The 16,255-nt window shown below is 30.7% G+C and overlaps 4 protein-coding genes across 6 annotated transcripts; 2 read left to right on the forward strand and 2 right to left on the reverse strand.

Annotated features, from left to right (window-relative positions):
- Window positions 1-42: 42 nt before the first annotated feature.
- Window positions 43-1,745, forward strand: LOC114939047 (ribosome biogenesis protein BRX1 homolog). 2 transcript variants are annotated; one of them, XM_029313272.2, is made up of 4 exons: window positions 45-228; window positions 486-762; window positions 875-1,230; window positions 1,321-1,745. In XM_029313272.2, the coding sequence occupies exons 1-4, from the start codon at window positions 127-129 to the stop codon at window positions 1,687-1,689; spliced, it is 1,104 nt and encodes a 367-aa protein (XP_029169105.2). In that variant the 5' UTR covers window positions 45-126; the 3' UTR covers window positions 1,690-1,745. The 2 variants fall into 2 exon arrangements, with proteins under 2 accessions (XP_085339740.1, XP_029169105.2); XM_085483614.1 differs by lacking the exon at window positions 1,321-1,745 and having other exon boundaries at window positions 43-228; window positions 1,080-1,145.
- Window positions 1,746-2,259: 514 nt separating this feature from the next.
- Ctl1 (choline transporter-like protein 1) lies at window positions 2,260-7,630 on the reverse strand. Its single transcript, XM_029298891.2, has 12 exons — window positions 7,205-7,630; window positions 6,720-6,865; window positions 6,241-6,632; window positions 6,079-6,168; window positions 5,600-5,739; window positions 5,286-5,472; window positions 5,080-5,211; window positions 4,845-4,989; window positions 4,624-4,764; window positions 4,352-4,511; window positions 3,932-4,153; window positions 2,260-3,812 (listed from the first exon to the last, which is right to left on the reverse strand). Exons 1-12 carry the CDS (start codon window positions 7,313-7,315, stop codon window positions 3,657-3,659), a joined length of 2,022 nt encoding a protein of 673 aa, XP_029154724.1. The 5' UTR covers window positions 7,316-7,630; the 3' UTR covers window positions 2,260-3,656.
- An 819-nt stretch (window positions 7,631-8,449) lies between these two features.
- On the forward strand, window positions 8,450-13,045 carry Hakai (E3 ubiquitin-protein ligase Hakai). Of its 2 annotated transcripts, none has more exons than XM_029298892.2 (5): window positions 8,450-8,582; window positions 9,248-9,360; window positions 9,442-9,753; window positions 9,833-10,021; window positions 10,147-13,045. In XM_029298892.2, exons 2-5 carry the CDS (start codon window positions 9,250-9,252, stop codon window positions 10,891-10,893), a joined length of 1,359 nt encoding a protein of 452 aa, XP_029154725.1. In that variant the 5' UTR covers window positions 8,450-8,582; window positions 9,248-9,249; the 3' UTR covers window positions 10,894-13,045. The 2 variants fall into 2 exon arrangements, with proteins under 2 accessions (XP_029154725.1, XP_029154727.1); XM_029298894.2 differs by lacking the exon at window positions 8,450-8,582 and adding an exon at window positions 8,591-8,798.
- LOC114927838 (transmembrane protein 115) lies at window positions 11,565-15,691 on the reverse strand. The gene is made up of 4 exons (XM_029298896.2): window positions 15,191-15,691; window positions 14,736-14,991; window positions 14,480-14,656; window positions 11,565-13,922 (listed from the first exon to the last, which is right to left on the reverse strand). The coding sequence occupies exons 1-4, from the start codon at window positions 15,639-15,641 to the stop codon at window positions 13,718-13,720; spliced, it is 1,089 nt and encodes a 362-aa protein (XP_029154729.1). The 5' UTR covers window positions 15,642-15,691; the 3' UTR covers window positions 11,565-13,717.
- Between the last annotated feature and the right edge of the window lie 564 nt (window positions 15,692-16,255).

The following is a 16,255-nucleotide window of genomic DNA, read 5'->3' on the forward strand; positions in this document are numbered from 1 at the left end:
AAGTCCCTAGTTTATAGTTTTTAGGGACTTTATGAAGAATAGCAGCATGGCGCCTCTCAAATAATTTCCCTCTTTTTCTGACCACGTTGAGGACTTGAGGAACGTTGTTTGATTAAAATATTTAAAATGACGAATAAAATATTGAAAAGGAAACAAAAAGTTGAAGAGAAAGAAGCAGAAAAACAAGATGAACCGAAAAAGATGTCAGATGAACCACCTGCTAAAAAGGTTGACGAATAACTAGATTTATATTATTTTACTTAACCTAACTATAATATTAAATAGACTCATTTAAATACAAATGTTACATTTTATAAAATCTATCGAGTTTTTTTTTTTACGAGAAACATTCAACAAAATATGAAGAAATTCAGAGAAATGATTGTTAATTTGTACAATTTACATTTTATTTTCTACAATCTGTACAGCTATGTTTATCAATGAAAAATTAAAATTAGAAAAAATATAATTTTTATTTTTAATAGGTGAAATGGATTAACAGACAACGAGTATTAGTCTTTGCTACTCGAGGTATCAATTATAGGCATCGACATCTTATGGATGATTTGAAAAAACTAATGCCACACCACCGTCCAGAGTGCAAAATGGAACGAAATAAAAATTTGCAAGTAGTGAATGAAATGTGCGAGATAAAGAATTGTAATAAGGCTATCTTGTTTGAAGGTCGAAAAAAGCGCGATCTTTACATATGGTTTGCTAATGTACCTACCGGTCCAAGTGTGAAATTTCTTATAGAAAACAGTACGTATTATTTTTATAATTAGATTTAAGAAATTGTGTAAAAGAAATTAAGTATATATATATATATATATATATATATATATATATATATATATATATCATTAACTTCCAGTTTATACAATGGGGGAACTAAAAATGACAGGAAACTGTTTGAAGGGATCGCGCCCGTTATTATCCTTCGACGAAAATTTCACCACACATGCTCATTATAGTCTTTTAAAAGAACTATTAACACAGATTTTTGGCGTACCAAATCATCATCCTAAAAGCCAGCCATTTTTTGATCATGTATATACATTTAGCGTTTTGGATAATAGGATCTGGTTTCGAAATTTTCAAATTTTAACTGAAGACGGTGGATTAGCCGAAATTGGACCAAGATTTGTTCTGAATCCAGTCAAAATATTTGCTGGAAGTTTTGGTAGTGATACTTTATGGGATAATCCACATTATATTTCTCCCGCCAAGGTAACACAACATTCTTATATTTGATGTAGAGTTGTGTGATTTATTACCTGTGCAAAAAATGTATGTACTTTATTTATTTAAAAATTTTAGTATCGGCAATCGTTGACAAAAAGAGCTGCCAATAAATATATAAATAGGGTGGAACAGAAAATGGCACAAGAGGCAAACAAGCCTGATGAATCTTATGCACTTAATCCTACAGACGAGATATTTAAGGGCGATTTATTGGAGAAGGCAAAAGAAATAGAAAAAAAACTTGAGGCATTTGATAAAAGTGAAAATACGGACAAGATTACAAAAAAAGATAAAAATAAGGTAAAAAAGATAAAAAAGAAGTCTGTAGTACCTAAAAACATTAAAAAAGGAAAATCTGTTAAAAACATTAAAAAAGGAAAATCTGTTAAAAACATTAAAAAAGGAAAATCTGTAAAATCAAAAATTTTGAAAAAAAGAAAGTAAAATAAATATTACCGTATTGTAATATTATTAATAAAATATTGATAAAATTTCATGTATATACATGTAAGATTTATTTTATAGAATTATTTAGCACCTACAGTTAAACATATTCAACCAATTAAGATTATGGATCAATTTAAAACACGTTTTTGATTAATTTACATAAAATTTATGTATTAAACATTTTATATTTATTTAATTATAAAATTGTAACATTAAAAATTACAAATATAATGATGATAATGTTCTGTATAATTTATATTATGAAAAGAATTATAAATTTTATCTTAAGATTTGTGAGCATTTGTTATAACTCAATATAGTAAAAAACAAACAGATTTTTTCATTTTTTATTTTATTCATATGATATATAATTTTATAAAGAACAATTGAAAACAATCTCATAGCGTATTGACATAATGTTAAGTAAATATAACAAAATACTTTTTTTTCAAATACTGCATTGTGTATATTTTTGTTGTGCTCTTAAAAGATCTTTTAAATTTAATATATAATTTAACTAATACAAACTTATTTTTTAATAATTTTTCTTAATTACTAATACACGTTTTGTACTCAAGACAATCAATTTTTTTTCTTCAATAATAATATTTATAACTTTTAATTATATGTAACATTAATATCATAATAGCTGTTAATTATTTAAAGCATATTGGATCAAACTGCTCGATAATACTTTGTACTAATTAGCATGCCATACTTATTAATACAAATTCATCTCATATAATTATCTATAATCTTATAATTTATCATATAATAATACTTTAAATGCATTTTAGAAACTACATTCTTATTATCTAAGTATAAACTGAAGTTTTAATCTTGTATTGCTTTCTTTTTTTATATATTTGATCGGAAGGAATGAGAGAAAATAGACTTTCCATTTGCAATAAGCAGAATAACCATTTTTCATCGTTATGACAAAAATACTTTGTATATCCATATAATATACTTCATGTAAAACATTTTTTTAATTACAAATAATTGTACTTTGTTGCATTAAAATACATATTTCTTATAAAGAGTAGTTACATAGATTCTTCATAATAATGTTTCTTGCATTTGCTTTTAATAATACTTAAGATCAATATAAATATCATCTTATAAATGTTTCTATAAGACATAATTAAATTTTTAGTTTGTGCAATGGCACTTTGATGACACAGTGTTACATGTTTAGAAAAGATATAAATTGGATTTATACTCTTTATGTTCATTATATTATTTAGATATTTAGTCCTGATGGGCTATGAAAAACTTCTTATAAAACAGTGTAATCTTTCTCTCAATGATGGTAAAAATTACAGAGTACATCTTAAAGTCTGGCAGTTAAATGAAGAGCTGGCATTAAGTACAAGCAGATTATATACCTGGATAATAAATTATCCGTATTATTCCCCATTTTACAAGCATAATTCATTTTGTTGCATTATCAAACTGTGAGTTTGAGATTCTTGTGTGTCAATCAAAATTGCCTAAATATCTTTTTTGTGCTGCCAAAAAATGAACAATAATTCAGTCTGAATAAAATCTGATAATGATGTCACAAAAGACCTGTAGTCTTAACAGAATTAATACCAAGAAATCGTAATATTATAAAATTACATGATTAGATAAAAATATTATATAATAATGACATATATATCATTATATATAATATTATTATTATAGTATTCATTTATGTTTTGTTGTATGTAAAAACTATGTTATAAATGATTATATATCATCACACATAACAGACATTAAACATCTTAAAACATTCTAAAAATAATTCTCGTGATAAATTTTTGTAAAGTTATTTGTATAATGATACGATATTGTGAAAAGGAATGAATTCTCATTAGTGTCTTAGGTAAAGTGATAAAATGCACAAAAATAAGTATTCCAACAATATAAAAAAAATATACGTACGAATAAAGATGTATAAAAAATATGCATATAAATACTTATTCATTTATTGGTGTCATTTCGTGGGACTGTTGGCCGTTTGTGTTGCTGCTGAAGGATCCGAGTTGTGCTAATGCAGATTGTCGCCATTTTCCATTATCACCATTCAAGTTTTTATCCTCACATATACACAAGAATAGCGTGTCAATGACAGTCTAAAATAATAGAAATTACCTTATTATAATAGGAGATTTGATTCACTTGTTTGCAAAATCTTAATAAAATGTTATAAGTATGAAGAAGTTATAAGTATAAAGAAATTTATGTGACTTACCTCGTAAAGAGAAATTATACAATGAGCGATAAAGAATGAAAAAACGCAAACAATAAAGATCGGAATAGCGTAAAAATGAAGAGTAGGATCTCGTCTCATCAAGAGCAATGCGACAATTCCGGTTGCAGCCGTGACGAAACACTTTCCCAAGAACAATATAAAATCGCCAAATCCGTTGATTACTGCTACTTGCAGAGCATTATTGACGAGTGTTGTAAAGGCCTTAAAACAAATAAAATTTATAAATCTTATCATTTTTACACAGTTGATTTTATATATATCATATTCTTTCCCTTTCTCAAGATCCCATATTATCATATATCTATAATTACTATTATTACATATTATATCTATAATAATCTGTAGAGAAAGTTTTTTATTGTTTATAAATATTATAAATTCTTTGACACTAAAACATACTGTTTTAGCTGCATCGCAAAAATAGGTACCCTCTATAGCAACAACAGTGTATGCATTTTGATTCATATATCGAATAAATTTCTCTAAACAGTAGAAACAGCAAATGCAACATTTCAAACCACACTGGGAGCATGGAGATGTTTCCTTAGTCTTTTCAAATCTATGGAATAATATAAAAAGAGTTGATACACAACAATTCAAAAATCAAAAGATATTTGAAGGAATTAAAAAATATCTAATAAATTATTTTTTATGAAACCTATAAAACTTACTTGGTATGCAGATATGTTAAAATTAGTCTGGGCAATTTAAAAATAGTTATCAAAAATGATCCACACGCTACAGAGCCTAAATGATAACAAATCAAATTCCCTATAGATAAACACACTGGAGATTTGCTGGCATTTTTACCTCTAATAAAAAGAATTCAGAAAAGAAAAATTAATCATTATATCATATTATATTATTATTGTATTATATTATAAAATATTACCTAAAGTACCAATGGGCAACAGAACCCGATATTACCATGGTTTGACATCCAACAATAAATTCTGATACCCATATGAGTCCAATAAGATAAACCCACCACATGTATTTTACCCAAGTTGCATCAACATATTCCACAAGAGTAAATGCTGCTAACCACAATGTTTAATAATTCATTATTTGATTTTCTTCATTGATTATAAGACAATCGATTGTTCAAGTGAAATGATATACATTACTTTTGAAACTCTCTAGAGAAAAGTCTATTTTTTTCTCTTCAATTAGTGGAGCATTTTCACCAATTGAACTTAAATTCAAACGACTAAATATATTGTTTTTGTACATTTGCACTGACTTTGTCTCAGGATAATCTGCAATAAAGTATAAAATTTCTCTGATTATAAATTATCTTTTGCCCATCAATTAAATATTGTAAAATACTTACTAGCTGTTGCAAGACAAAGAATTATAAATACCCAAAAGGTAAAAAAGATGATTAAAGATATAAATGTTAAGGCTGGTTCGAAAAATAAACCGGGTAATTCTTTCAAGCATTTTGCGCTCTCTTTGAATAGTGCTGTCATAAAGCTGATACGTTTGCGTAGTATGAGTGAAAGAAATAGTAAAATAATCTGTATAAAATAAAATAAAAAAGATTTTATTAAATTGTATTAAAAACAACTTTTACATTATAAACTCTTGTTTGTTAAAAATTTTATATATATTTATATATTTATTTTATTATAGAGTTATACTTACAGTAATAATAGTAGCAATAATGGAAAACGCAAGAAACGCTCTTTCATTTCGAACAGATTCTTCAAGAAGTTCATTTGGGTCAGTTTTGTCCAAAGTTTTCTTTATATCAATATATGTCATCCATAAAAGAATTGTACCAGCTATAATATATTAGACATCTTTCTGTTATTCTATTCTATTCTATTGTATATTATCAATTTTAAATGCATACAATATTAATTTGCAATCTTTGTCATATACTATAATTGTCATCAAAATAATTTTTTTAAATAAATTAAAATTTTCAAAAATTTCGTGTATAATATATATACAACATAAATGCAAATAATTCATATAAAAAGTCTACATGTCACCTATTGTTATATTTTTTGATATTATTTTTGTAAACATTGTTTACATAAATACAATCAGTTTGACATAATATATTGACAAAGAAAATTAAAATCTCACATTAATATTCTATAGAATGTATACCTTACCTGTGCAAGCAATGCTTACAAGTACAATTATAATCCATGTCACAAGACTTGCCAATAAATGAAAGATGGATATTGTAAGGATCGATAAAACTAAAAGAAGATAAATATCTGCTGTAGAACTTGTATGCATTATAATGTAGTAATATATGCAAACTTTCTTACCACAAGCAAGAAAAGATAATGCTAGAATTTGCTTCCAAGTTTTGTATAGGTCTCCCAAAACTTGTTCAATAACATCCCAAGAATTGATTAAGCCATATAAATTCGAGATTATCGTTTCGCCCACATCCTGGACTGCCTTGGGAATACAGCGATTTAAAACGGGCGTACTAGGATAAACTGGCATCTCGGGGCAAGACCCATTCTTGAATTTGCTACTCTGGCCGGTACACGCGCTAAAATCACCGCCTGGTCTGTCGTGGCATAATTGTGATCCCGTTTCTTCGTAAAATGTACAAATATCGTCCATTGTCCGCAAGACTCTGTCGGGACATTGTTTCACACAAATTTTTAAGGACTGTGTAACATTATTTATATCCAGGAAGAATAAGTATCTGAAATATAATATATTTATTTTTAGACTATATAAAAATAGATTCAGACTTTCAATCAAAAAGATAAAAAGTGTGAGAAATACTGACGGCTTGTCACTGGTATCTTGCCCAGAAAGCTCCATGCTACCAAATTTGGGATTATACTTTACTCCACATGTATTTCCAAAACTATCATATCCATTTATAAGTCGTACAGGATTACCATAGACTATGGCAAAGGCAGCAATCAAGATCTGTAGACAGAAAAGTTATCCCGTTAGATCCTAAAACTATCTTGCTATAATAATTAACAAGAAATTTATTTAATAAAACTAAAAATTCTAAATTTTATATAAGTTTTCTTGCAGAATCACAGCTTATATAAAAATGTTATCATAAAAATATACTATATAGTTGATAAAAACTATTCTTACATATTTTTATATATTTATTCTTATACATATTTTATTATATTTTTATATATTATTTTTGTCTTATATATTATTAATTCTTAAATATTCTCAATATTGGAGCACAGGCGTCTTTAAAAAAAATTATACTTGAATGTGTACAGTAGGCATTTGTGTACATACCATGAGAAACCAGAATGCTATAAAGAAGCAGAGCCAAAAAACATCCGTGCATCCTTGCACCCGCATGGGCTCGGCGCGTTCCTCATTCTTGTCACCGGTGCAACAAGACATTTCGTTTCTCGCTTTCACACCTGTTATTTTATATAACAAAAAGGCACTTGTTGAGCAAAGTCGTTATTGTTGTGTCGCCGCGCGTCCCTTTTGACTCGGAATAATCCACGCCCAGTGCCGTAACGAGGAACAGGAAAAGCTAACGATAAAAGAGATGGAAATGTTTTATCATTTATCAGTCACGATTAATGCTGTGGTCATTAATAAACGTTCCAGGTGTTTTTCTCAGTAATTCCTCAATTTAAACTCTCTACATGACTTAAATATTCGCTCCGCACGAGTCGTATCTCGTTTTCGCTATTGTAAATAATCGTATGGATTATTTTCGTGTTTGCTTCGAAAATTTCATCTCTGTTTTCTTTTTAAAAATTAAAAATTGATTTAAAAATTTAAAAATTTTTTAATTTTAATTTTAATTAAAAAAAAATTTTTTCAAAATTTTTCCAGGGAAATTTGTTAGGGAATGCGATCATCGTGACGGCCCTGAAAACGCGTTCCGGCGTAGTATCGTTTCCACGGCAACGAACGCGTACGTCACACGACGAATTAGCGAGGACTTCACTTCATTGAAGGCCGCCCCGCCAGTGTTGTTAGACGGGCTAGGTTTTTTCGCGCATGCGCGTATTACCGTGACGTAACCATGACGACTACAGTAACGTATGATGTTTGCGCGCGCAACTATGGACCAAGACCCTGGACCACGGAGTTTTGGCGGAATCGCAGGAAACAGATAAATTGAACGTACGTAAAAATAAATAAATTATTACAATATATGTAATATAAAAGTGTATTATTATAATTTATGTATATTAAAATTAATCAATAATTCAAATTATAAATTGTATAAATAAAAACTAAACTCGTAATTTACGTATGTTATAACATAGGTACACGTATATGTATATATTTTATAATTTCATTATTTGTTTATTGTATGTTTATATTTAACATTTTTAATTAAATTTATTGCATTTATAATAAAAATTATACGATTCATTAATTATTTTAAAAAATTTTCAATAATTTAAGAAAAATTAAACAGAGGGGGAAATCAGGACCCCATTTCATGCGAGTGACTACTTCATTAATACTACATTCAATGCGCATGCGCGAAAAAACCTAGCCCGTCTAACAACACTGCGCCCCGCCGCCGCGATATGACAGCACCAGGGAGATCATCGCGCATGTTGTAGGATCGGATGTGTATATATCGTTAACAAAACAAATAATCTCCGTCTCGCACCGTTTAATCATCAAATTCCGATTAGTGAGTATCGCTACTCGTAAACATATCGTGTCCTCAATCGTACTCGGGAATTGTCGGAGCATCGAAACAGGCCGCCTAAAATATAACCTATTCGAGACATATTTTGAGTCACACCGAGTGCCAAGTTTCAATTTTCTTCGAGAAAAAAAGCTAAAAGCATAAAATCATTCATAGTTAATTTAATTAATTTCGAAAATACAATTCAATGTTTAATTAGTAATATATTTTATATAATTAATGTAATGTGTGTGTGTGTGTGTGTGTAATTAAGCGATATTTTCTCTATTATCTATTTTTACTAATAATGGTTTCTACTTAAAAATTTGTATAGTTTCAAAGTAAAATTTATTTAATACATCTTTGTTAACAATAATATATGAATAAATTGTTACTTTTTGTTTCTTTCCTTGTAACTATTTCTATCTCGACTGTAAGAGGCCTGTTTCTGTAACTTTTAACAATGTTGTTATGCATCACTACATATTTTTTGTTATATCATGTAATAATTGCATAAAGATACATAATGATATCATTAAAGATTACAGAATAGACCCCTAAATTTTAATGAACTTATGAAAAAATTATGTAAAGAATGTTTTATATCGAGGTATTATGCGAGCAATCTAATAAAAAGGTTAAGTATAACATATGAAATGTATTTTCAGTAATGGAGGAAAATGGAAGTAAGAGAATGAGGGGCAGAGCTAGTCGTGGTCGTGGCCGCGGACGTGCCCGGGGAGGCGGTCGGACTAGAGGAAAGACCAAAAAGCAAGTGAAGGTATATAACAAACAACTTACTGAGTTCGCACTCAAATTGTATTCTGATGATCTGATATTCATGCGTCGAAATTGCTTCTAGGTTATCGAAAGTGATGATGAAGATACTCCTCAGCAAGCAGACGATACTCCTGCGGAGACGATTGGTGGCGAGCAAGAAGAGCATGAACCTCCAGTGACTCAGCAACCATCTCTCGAGCAGCAGTTCGATCTGGAAGCCGACATATCGCAATTGGAAGCGCCAACTTTCACGACTATTAATCGGGGTCCACCGGAGCCGATGCTGCGTTTAAGATGGGACCATCGAGTAAATCTTATAGGAGAAAAAGTACTGAATCCTATGATACACTGTTGCGACAAGTGTCTGAAGCCAATTCTTATCTATGGACGTATGGTATGTTTCATATACCTGTGTTAGAGAGAATCATGTTATAAATTAGCTCTTAATTATTACTCTTAATATGTGCTTTTAGATACCTTGCAAACATGTATTTTGCTTATCATGTGCTAAAAGAGAAGACAAAGTCTGTCCTCGTTGCATGGAGAAAGTGTCCCGAGTGGAACAAACTGGTCTGGGTACTGTATTCATGTGTACTCATGGTGGAACGAGATATGGCAATGCAGGATGTAGAAGAACATATCTCAGTCAAAGGGATCTGCAAGTAAATAAATATTAATATATTGCGCAAAATTAACATAGAAATTACTTAATATGCATTTAATATATTTTATAATCTATTGTATATTATCATTGTTTATATTATTATGTATTATTTATTGTATATAGGCTCATATTAATCATCGTCATATATCGGCGCCATCTCAACCAGTCCAAGGGATGCAAGTCGATCCTCCGCAATACGTACATGCTAAATCGGAGATGGAGTCGCAATTGACGAAGGTATCCTCTGTGCCGATGCAAAATACACGACTCAAATCCGTACAATCTCACATGGTTCAGCCGATCATGGGTAACGATCCTCGCGTCAACTCGTTAGTGAGCCAACAGCCAGCGTTGGAGCAGCACCGGCAACAACACAGACAGCAACAGCAACAGCAGCAACAGGCGATGATGTCGATGCAGAGTTATGCGCAGAGCACCGCGCCGCCTCCGCCACCTCCGAGTAACGCCCCGATGCGAACTAATCTAATTACCGTGCCGATTCAAGACACGGCGTCCTTAGCCACGCATGATCTTCACGGACAACAGAGTCATCATTATTATCCGCCACCGCCGCCGCCTCCACCACCTCCCCAAGTAAATTATGGTTACAATGTGCCACCGCCGGTGTCGCAGGCAACACAACAGTACTATCCGCAGCCGCAGCATCCGACCCAGGTGTCTTATGTGCCACCACCGCCACCGCCGCAGCCGCAGCAGCAGCAATACGTATCATCGACGGCGACCTCCATAAGACCGTCGCCTGCTGGTTATATACAGGAACCCCAATATGGTCCGCTGCCGTCTCAGCAACAACCGCCACCGCCACCACAGCCACAGTGGTCGCAACATCAACAGCAGTTTTATAGATAAAGAAAAAAAAAGACTTTTATGGAATGCTGTGCAGTGTTGATAATAATGTGTGAATGAATCGTAAAAATAAGAGATATACTATATATATAACTATATACATGTATGTATAGAATGGATGTGATGTCATCAACGAGAACTTGGTGCTCTTTACGAGATTTTCTACTTTTAAAGATTTTTAAAATATTATTTAGTTTAAAGAAATTTGAGAAGAATTACTCTCATATGACACAAGCTCTATGGTAAAAGAGCTCTATGATAATTTATTTTAATTTCACAATAAAATAAAACTGATTTATTTTTTATTATGACTCCTTCAATTTGTTGATATTTGACTGATGAAATCAGTATTGATCTTTATTATACTTTATCAAATGATTGCCGATTATCAAATGATAATTGTTATTATATTAAAATAGTCAAATTCATATATTTATTATTTCAAAAGTTATTAAAATGTTATAATAGCATAAAATTTGGTGCAAAATATTAATAGTGAGATTACATCTCTTAATAAAAGCTATGCGAATCCTTTTGAAGTGTTTTTAGACGTAATAATACTAAAAAATTCAAAATATGTTTATACATTATTCAAGAATTTTCCAAATCTCTAACATTTTCTTTTCGATCATATCAGTTGTAATACATATTGTGTGGTAATGAAATTAAGGATATTTCGTCGGTAGAATTTAATATTGTACAGACTGTGTAACGATTGTAACTTATGTACAAAACTAATGATATACATACAACATGTACATATACATGTAATAATAATAATTATTACATTATATTCTCTTAAAACATGCCTCGTATGAATTCAACAAGAATTCATCAGCCATTCAACTAATTTTGGCCTTCCATTTTTCACATTAATAAATATTAATTGACTAAATACTTGTAATAAAAGTACTTAAAAGATTTGTCAAGGACGCTGCACATGAATAGAAGATCAAAATTGTTCAGAATGCACTCGTACATAAAGATTTTTATCACACCATACATAAAAATAGTTCTTAATTTCATTCCATATATATATATATATATATATATATATATATATATATATATATCGCTATATATATATATAATCACTGCCCCTTTTTAATATCTTGTTCCCTTTATGTTTTACATCCATCTTTATTATATTTACAAACTCTGTGTAATTATGGATTTTATATACAACATACCCCTCATTATTCGTAATTATTACTATTTAAGCTATCATCCCCACACACTTTCACTTATTTATTTATATATATTTATTATTATATATATATATATATATATATATATATATATACACACGCGAATGTATCTATGAATGAATGAAAAATAATATGAATTTTATATAATATTAAATACATTTTTATATAAAATAAGCGACCTTGTATGAAATTAGAAATTATGCTGCTAAAGAACTGACATTTTTACATACATCCTACATATAACTGCAACCAGCAGGAAATTTAGTAAAAAAAAATTGACTTGCAATTTCTTTATAATCAATAAAATGAATGTGTTATAATCGACTGTAACGCTTTAGAAGTGTTATTGAAAAAATATATATTTAAAAAAAAATTAAAATAACAAGTATTAACAAAACTAGTCGATTTTAACGTATATATATATATATAACATTCGCAAATTAATTAAATGTTCTATCGCATTTTTTATGGCAAAATTTTACCATAAAGTAAAATATTAAATCTGTATTCTTTTTTTCTTTTCAATTTTATACAGAATCATATCCCTATATGTAACGAAAACATTTTTTTATTATATGTTATTATTAAATTATCATTGAATTTTTTAATGGAATAGTGCACTCTAATTGTATGGCACTATAAATATCTATGAGGTCGCCTTTTTAATATTAAAATTTTTAATTGTCATCATTCATTGATTTTTATAATCTTCAGTAACAAAGAACACTATCTTGCTTTTTGGAAAATGGCATCGTATGACGCAGAATGATTTTATATTTTCCACTTTTAAAAATCTTCTAAAGATATATTTTTTTTGATCGCCGGCACTAATATGGCATAATAATCAATAAAGGGTATTATATAAAATCTGTGATTATTGCATGCAATGATAATGAAGATACTTTAATTATTAGAATACAAAATAAATGCTATACAAAAATAAAATTTATTGCAAATTATTGAAATAAAAGTTAGGATTTTTCTATTTACTAGATAATTTAATTTTTTTTTAAATAGCAAAACATTAATTTTTTTTTAATTAGGAGCTTTTTTTATGATAATTGATGGAAGATCTTTCAACTTTTTTCACATAAAAAAATTTGATGAAAGATTAAAACCAGTAATTTATATAAGAATATTAATTACAATATTAATATGAATATTATAAGAAAATAAATATAACGATATAAAACTAAAGTCACAAGACGATAATTAAAAAATGGTAATGATTTAATCAACCAACTCTGGCAAATAAGTAATTTTATTACTTGTTTATTTTTAAATCATTACCAAAATAAATATAGCCAATAATTTAATATTTGTGAAAAAAAATTTATCAAGTTATGTATATACAAAAAAATACGCTTAATAAGTTGAATTCTATGCATTATTTTTTTGTGCGGAACTTAATTATGTTCAACAAAAATAATATTTAGGTCTTAACATGCCTAAATTATAGTGATAATAATTCTATTCATAGATACATAGTTAAAAAAATACGTTTTAGACCTATTATTGATTATAGCCATATTATAAACCCGCTTTATAATGTGTATTTCTTTAGAAGTTTTTTTAACTGTAATTTATAAACCTATTGAAATTCAGTCAGTCTCATATAATCACGTACTAGTAGTAGGATGATTGTGTATATTGACACTGACTTGTGGAATAAGCGGTGATGCAAGTGGTTTGGGTGTTGTGGATTCAGGTATTGGTATGGAAACTGCAGGAGGAACAGGCGAGTGTTTCTTAGCTCTGTCTGGTTGCCAAGGTTTTGCATGATCTTTGTTTAATCTCTCACTCAGTGCTTTCAATGCTATTTGCCTGGAAAATAGATATCAATTGGAAAAATCAAAATTATGCTTCAAAAATAGACTAATTATATAATATTTTAATTCATTGAAATTTCGACCTAACTGGCCAGTACAATTTAATTAGAAACACTACGTTTCGACCCTTAGGTACGGGTCCTTTTCAAGTGTAACTTTCAAGATGTTGATTCGACAGCAGTAAAATTACTAATGTTAAACCGGAGACAAGTAAATCAATTTAAGTCAAACGTTAAAAACACACTAATATGATATGACGTTTGACTTAAATTGATTTACTTGTCTCCGGTTTAACATTAGTAATTTTACTGCTGTCGAATCAACATCTTGAAAGTTACACTTGAAAAGGACCCGTACCTAAGGGTCGAAACGTAGTGTTTCTAATTAAATTATACTGGCCAGTTAAGTCGAAATTTCAATAAATTTGTATAGTTTTACTCATCACTGGCGACTTCATTAGTTTTATCGTTATAATATTTTAAATATTGAAAATTTAATTCCTATCCTAAAATTTAATTTATATTTGTTGTGTGTTTTATCATAACTACTCACCTGCGTCGTTCACTATCATGCGGATCAATACCAGGAAGATTAATAACTAAACCAGGTGGTGTGTTGGACATGTCAAATCTCCTAACTACTTTTCGACAAAGTCCAATACGTACAAAAAATCCATGTATAGTATTACTCACTACTGCTATTGGCGGTTGCAAGACGTTTGGGAAAAAGCTGTAAGAAAAGCTCAAGATAAAACTCCATAGAACTGTTAGTATTTTTCACAAATGGAGCAAAATTACAAAATTCTTACCTTGCAAATGTAAAATTATCTGCCATGTCTCCTCGAGTACCATTATTGTGTTTTTGATAAAATCTTAGATATATCCAAGATATCAACAGTCCACTAAGAAACATAGTGGGATGAGTACCTTCTAGTAATCCAACAAGCCATAATATCAATCCCACAATCCATACCATTAAGGGTATATTTCTATTTGTGATCTTTCCAATGGGGGTCTTCATTAAGATATGATCCGGCATTATTTGCTTCACTGCTACTGCGACCCCTACAAAGTAGAATTATCATATTATTAAGAAACTTTTTAAAACATTTCTTTGGTTCAGAAAAGTACAAACATTTTACAAGCGTAAACAATATTAAAAATATTTTGATATCACATGTATTAATGTATTAAATTAATCAATTAACTTTCATTTACTTATTCTAGGTATCCCAGCAATCTGTTAATTACATAAAAAAGGTACCTGCAATGTAGCCAGTCAATCCATGTATGTGTATGTTAAAGAGCAGATCCGGATTGTTGGTGCACATGTAAAGGAACAGGTAGAAGAGCGCCGAGAGCACGGCGACACCGAAGTTGACGATGGCGAAGAACGTCATCATCTCGAAGGCGCCCCATAGAGGCTCGATCAGTTTACCGCAGAGGCCGACGGTGATGACGTCCACGCATACCTCCCAGAAGTGTATCTCCAGGAAGCAGAAGGTGAAGGCGGTCCAGAACCAGAAGACCGGCGGCAGAAGGTAACCTGGTGTCACGCTCAGGATGCGCACTGCCTCCGCGGAAAAGGACAGACAATAGGAGAACAACACCACCACGCAGATGGACTTGACGCTGGTGCTCGTATTGCCTAATAGGGCTGCAGCCTGTTGCCTCAAGTAAGGGATATTCCTACCCAGGCCCTTTATCGCCGCCATCGCCGCGAGCAAACCTAACCTATCTTTCTTCGCACCCCTCTCCCCCACCGCAAATATTACCGTCTGACATTGGCCTCGGATCGCGTTCGAAGATCGAACTCTTCGGAGCAGAACGTTCGACCAATCAGGGACGAGAACAATTTTTTGACGTTTCTGATTGGTTGAAAAATTTTTTGACGTTTGATCGACCAGTCGGAAACGTCAAAAAATTTGTCTCGTCCCTGATTGGTCGATCGAATGTCATCTTCGCTCGATTAGTGGATTTTCGAACGCAATCACATCGATCGACGATATTCGATATATCGATTGCCATCTAGAATTGAGACGGAGGAAACGTTTCACGGTTCAGCATTCAAAAATGCCGGCGTTAGCGAGCTAACGCATCGTCATTCCTGTTTTGTTTGCATCCTCGCTCAGTCGTCGACGTTAAGCTGCGCAAAATTCGGGATCTTCGTGGAGTCGCGCGAGATGACGAGTAAATGCAGATGTTATCTCGTAAGTTCTTTCACGTATTTCATCATTTTGTATCCGAGTCAATGATTAATCCGCGACTTGAAGGTCATGTGAAGTCGCAGTTCCGAAAGTTTGGATGTAAAAATGTAAAGCATGGCAGT

This window comes from Nylanderia fulva, unplaced genomic scaffold, assembly GCF_048542155.1.
Source record: "Nylanderia fulva isolate GAGA-0341 unplaced genomic scaffold, ASM4854215v1 Scaffold26, whole genome shotgun sequence".
In the NCBI taxonomy this organism is placed as follows: Eukaryota; Metazoa; Arthropoda; class Insecta; order Hymenoptera; family Formicidae; genus Nylanderia; species Nylanderia fulva.

What these genes read in the sequence shown, in the direction of transcription:
- LOC114939047 (XM_029313272.2), top strand. Translation starts at nt 127, where the DNA reads ATGACGAATAAAATATTGAAAAGGAAACAAAAAGTTGAAGAGAAAGAA. An exon ending in ATGAACCACCTGCTAAAAAG is followed by an intron (nt 229 to 485) that starts GTTGACGAATAA and finishes TATTTTTAATAG; the next exon opens with GTGAAATGGATTAACAGACA. An exon ending in GAAATTTCTTATAGAAAACA is followed by an intron (nt 763 to 874) that starts GTACGTATTATT and finishes ATTAACTTCCAG; the next exon opens with TTTATACAATGGGGGAACTA.
- Ctl1 (XM_029298891.2), bottom strand. Translation starts at nt 7,315, where the DNA reads ATGTCTTGTTGCACCGGTGACAAGAATGAGGAACGCGCCGAGCCCATG. An exon ending in TAGCATTCTGGTTTCTCATG is followed by an intron (nt 6,866 to 7,204) that starts GTATGTACACAA and finishes TTCTGTCTACAG; the next exon opens with ATCTTGATTGCTGCCTTTGC. An exon ending in CAAGATACCAGTGACAAGCC is followed by an intron (nt 6,633 to 6,719) that starts GTCAGTATTTCT and finishes ATTATATTTCAG; the next exon opens with ATACTTATTCTTCCTGGATA.
- Hakai (XM_029298892.2), top strand. Translation starts at nt 9,250, where the DNA reads ATGGAGGAAAATGGAAGTAAGAGAATGAGGGGCAGAGCTAGTCGTGGT. An exon ending in AGACCAAAAAGCAAGTGAAG is followed by an intron (nt 9,361 to 9,441) that starts GTATATAACAAA and finishes AATTGCTTCTAG; the next exon opens with GTTATCGAAAGTGATGATGA. An exon ending in TTCTTATCTATGGACGTATG is followed by an intron (nt 9,754 to 9,832) that starts GTATGTTTCATA and finishes ATGTGCTTTTAG; the next exon opens with ATACCTTGCAAACATGTATT.
- LOC114927838 (XM_029298896.2), bottom strand. Translation starts at nt 15,641, where the DNA reads ATGGCGGCGATAAAGGGCCTGGGTAGGAATATCCCTTACTTGAGGCAA. An exon ending in ATTGACTGGCTACATTGCAG is followed by an intron (nt 14,992 to 15,190) that starts GTACCTTTTTTA and finishes TCTACTTTGTAG; the next exon opens with GGGTCGCAGTAGCAGTGAAG. An exon ending in CATGATAGTGAACGACGCAG is followed by an intron (nt 13,923 to 14,479) that starts GTGAGTAGTTAT and finishes TCTATTTTCCAG; the next exon opens with GCAAATAGCATTGAAAGCAC.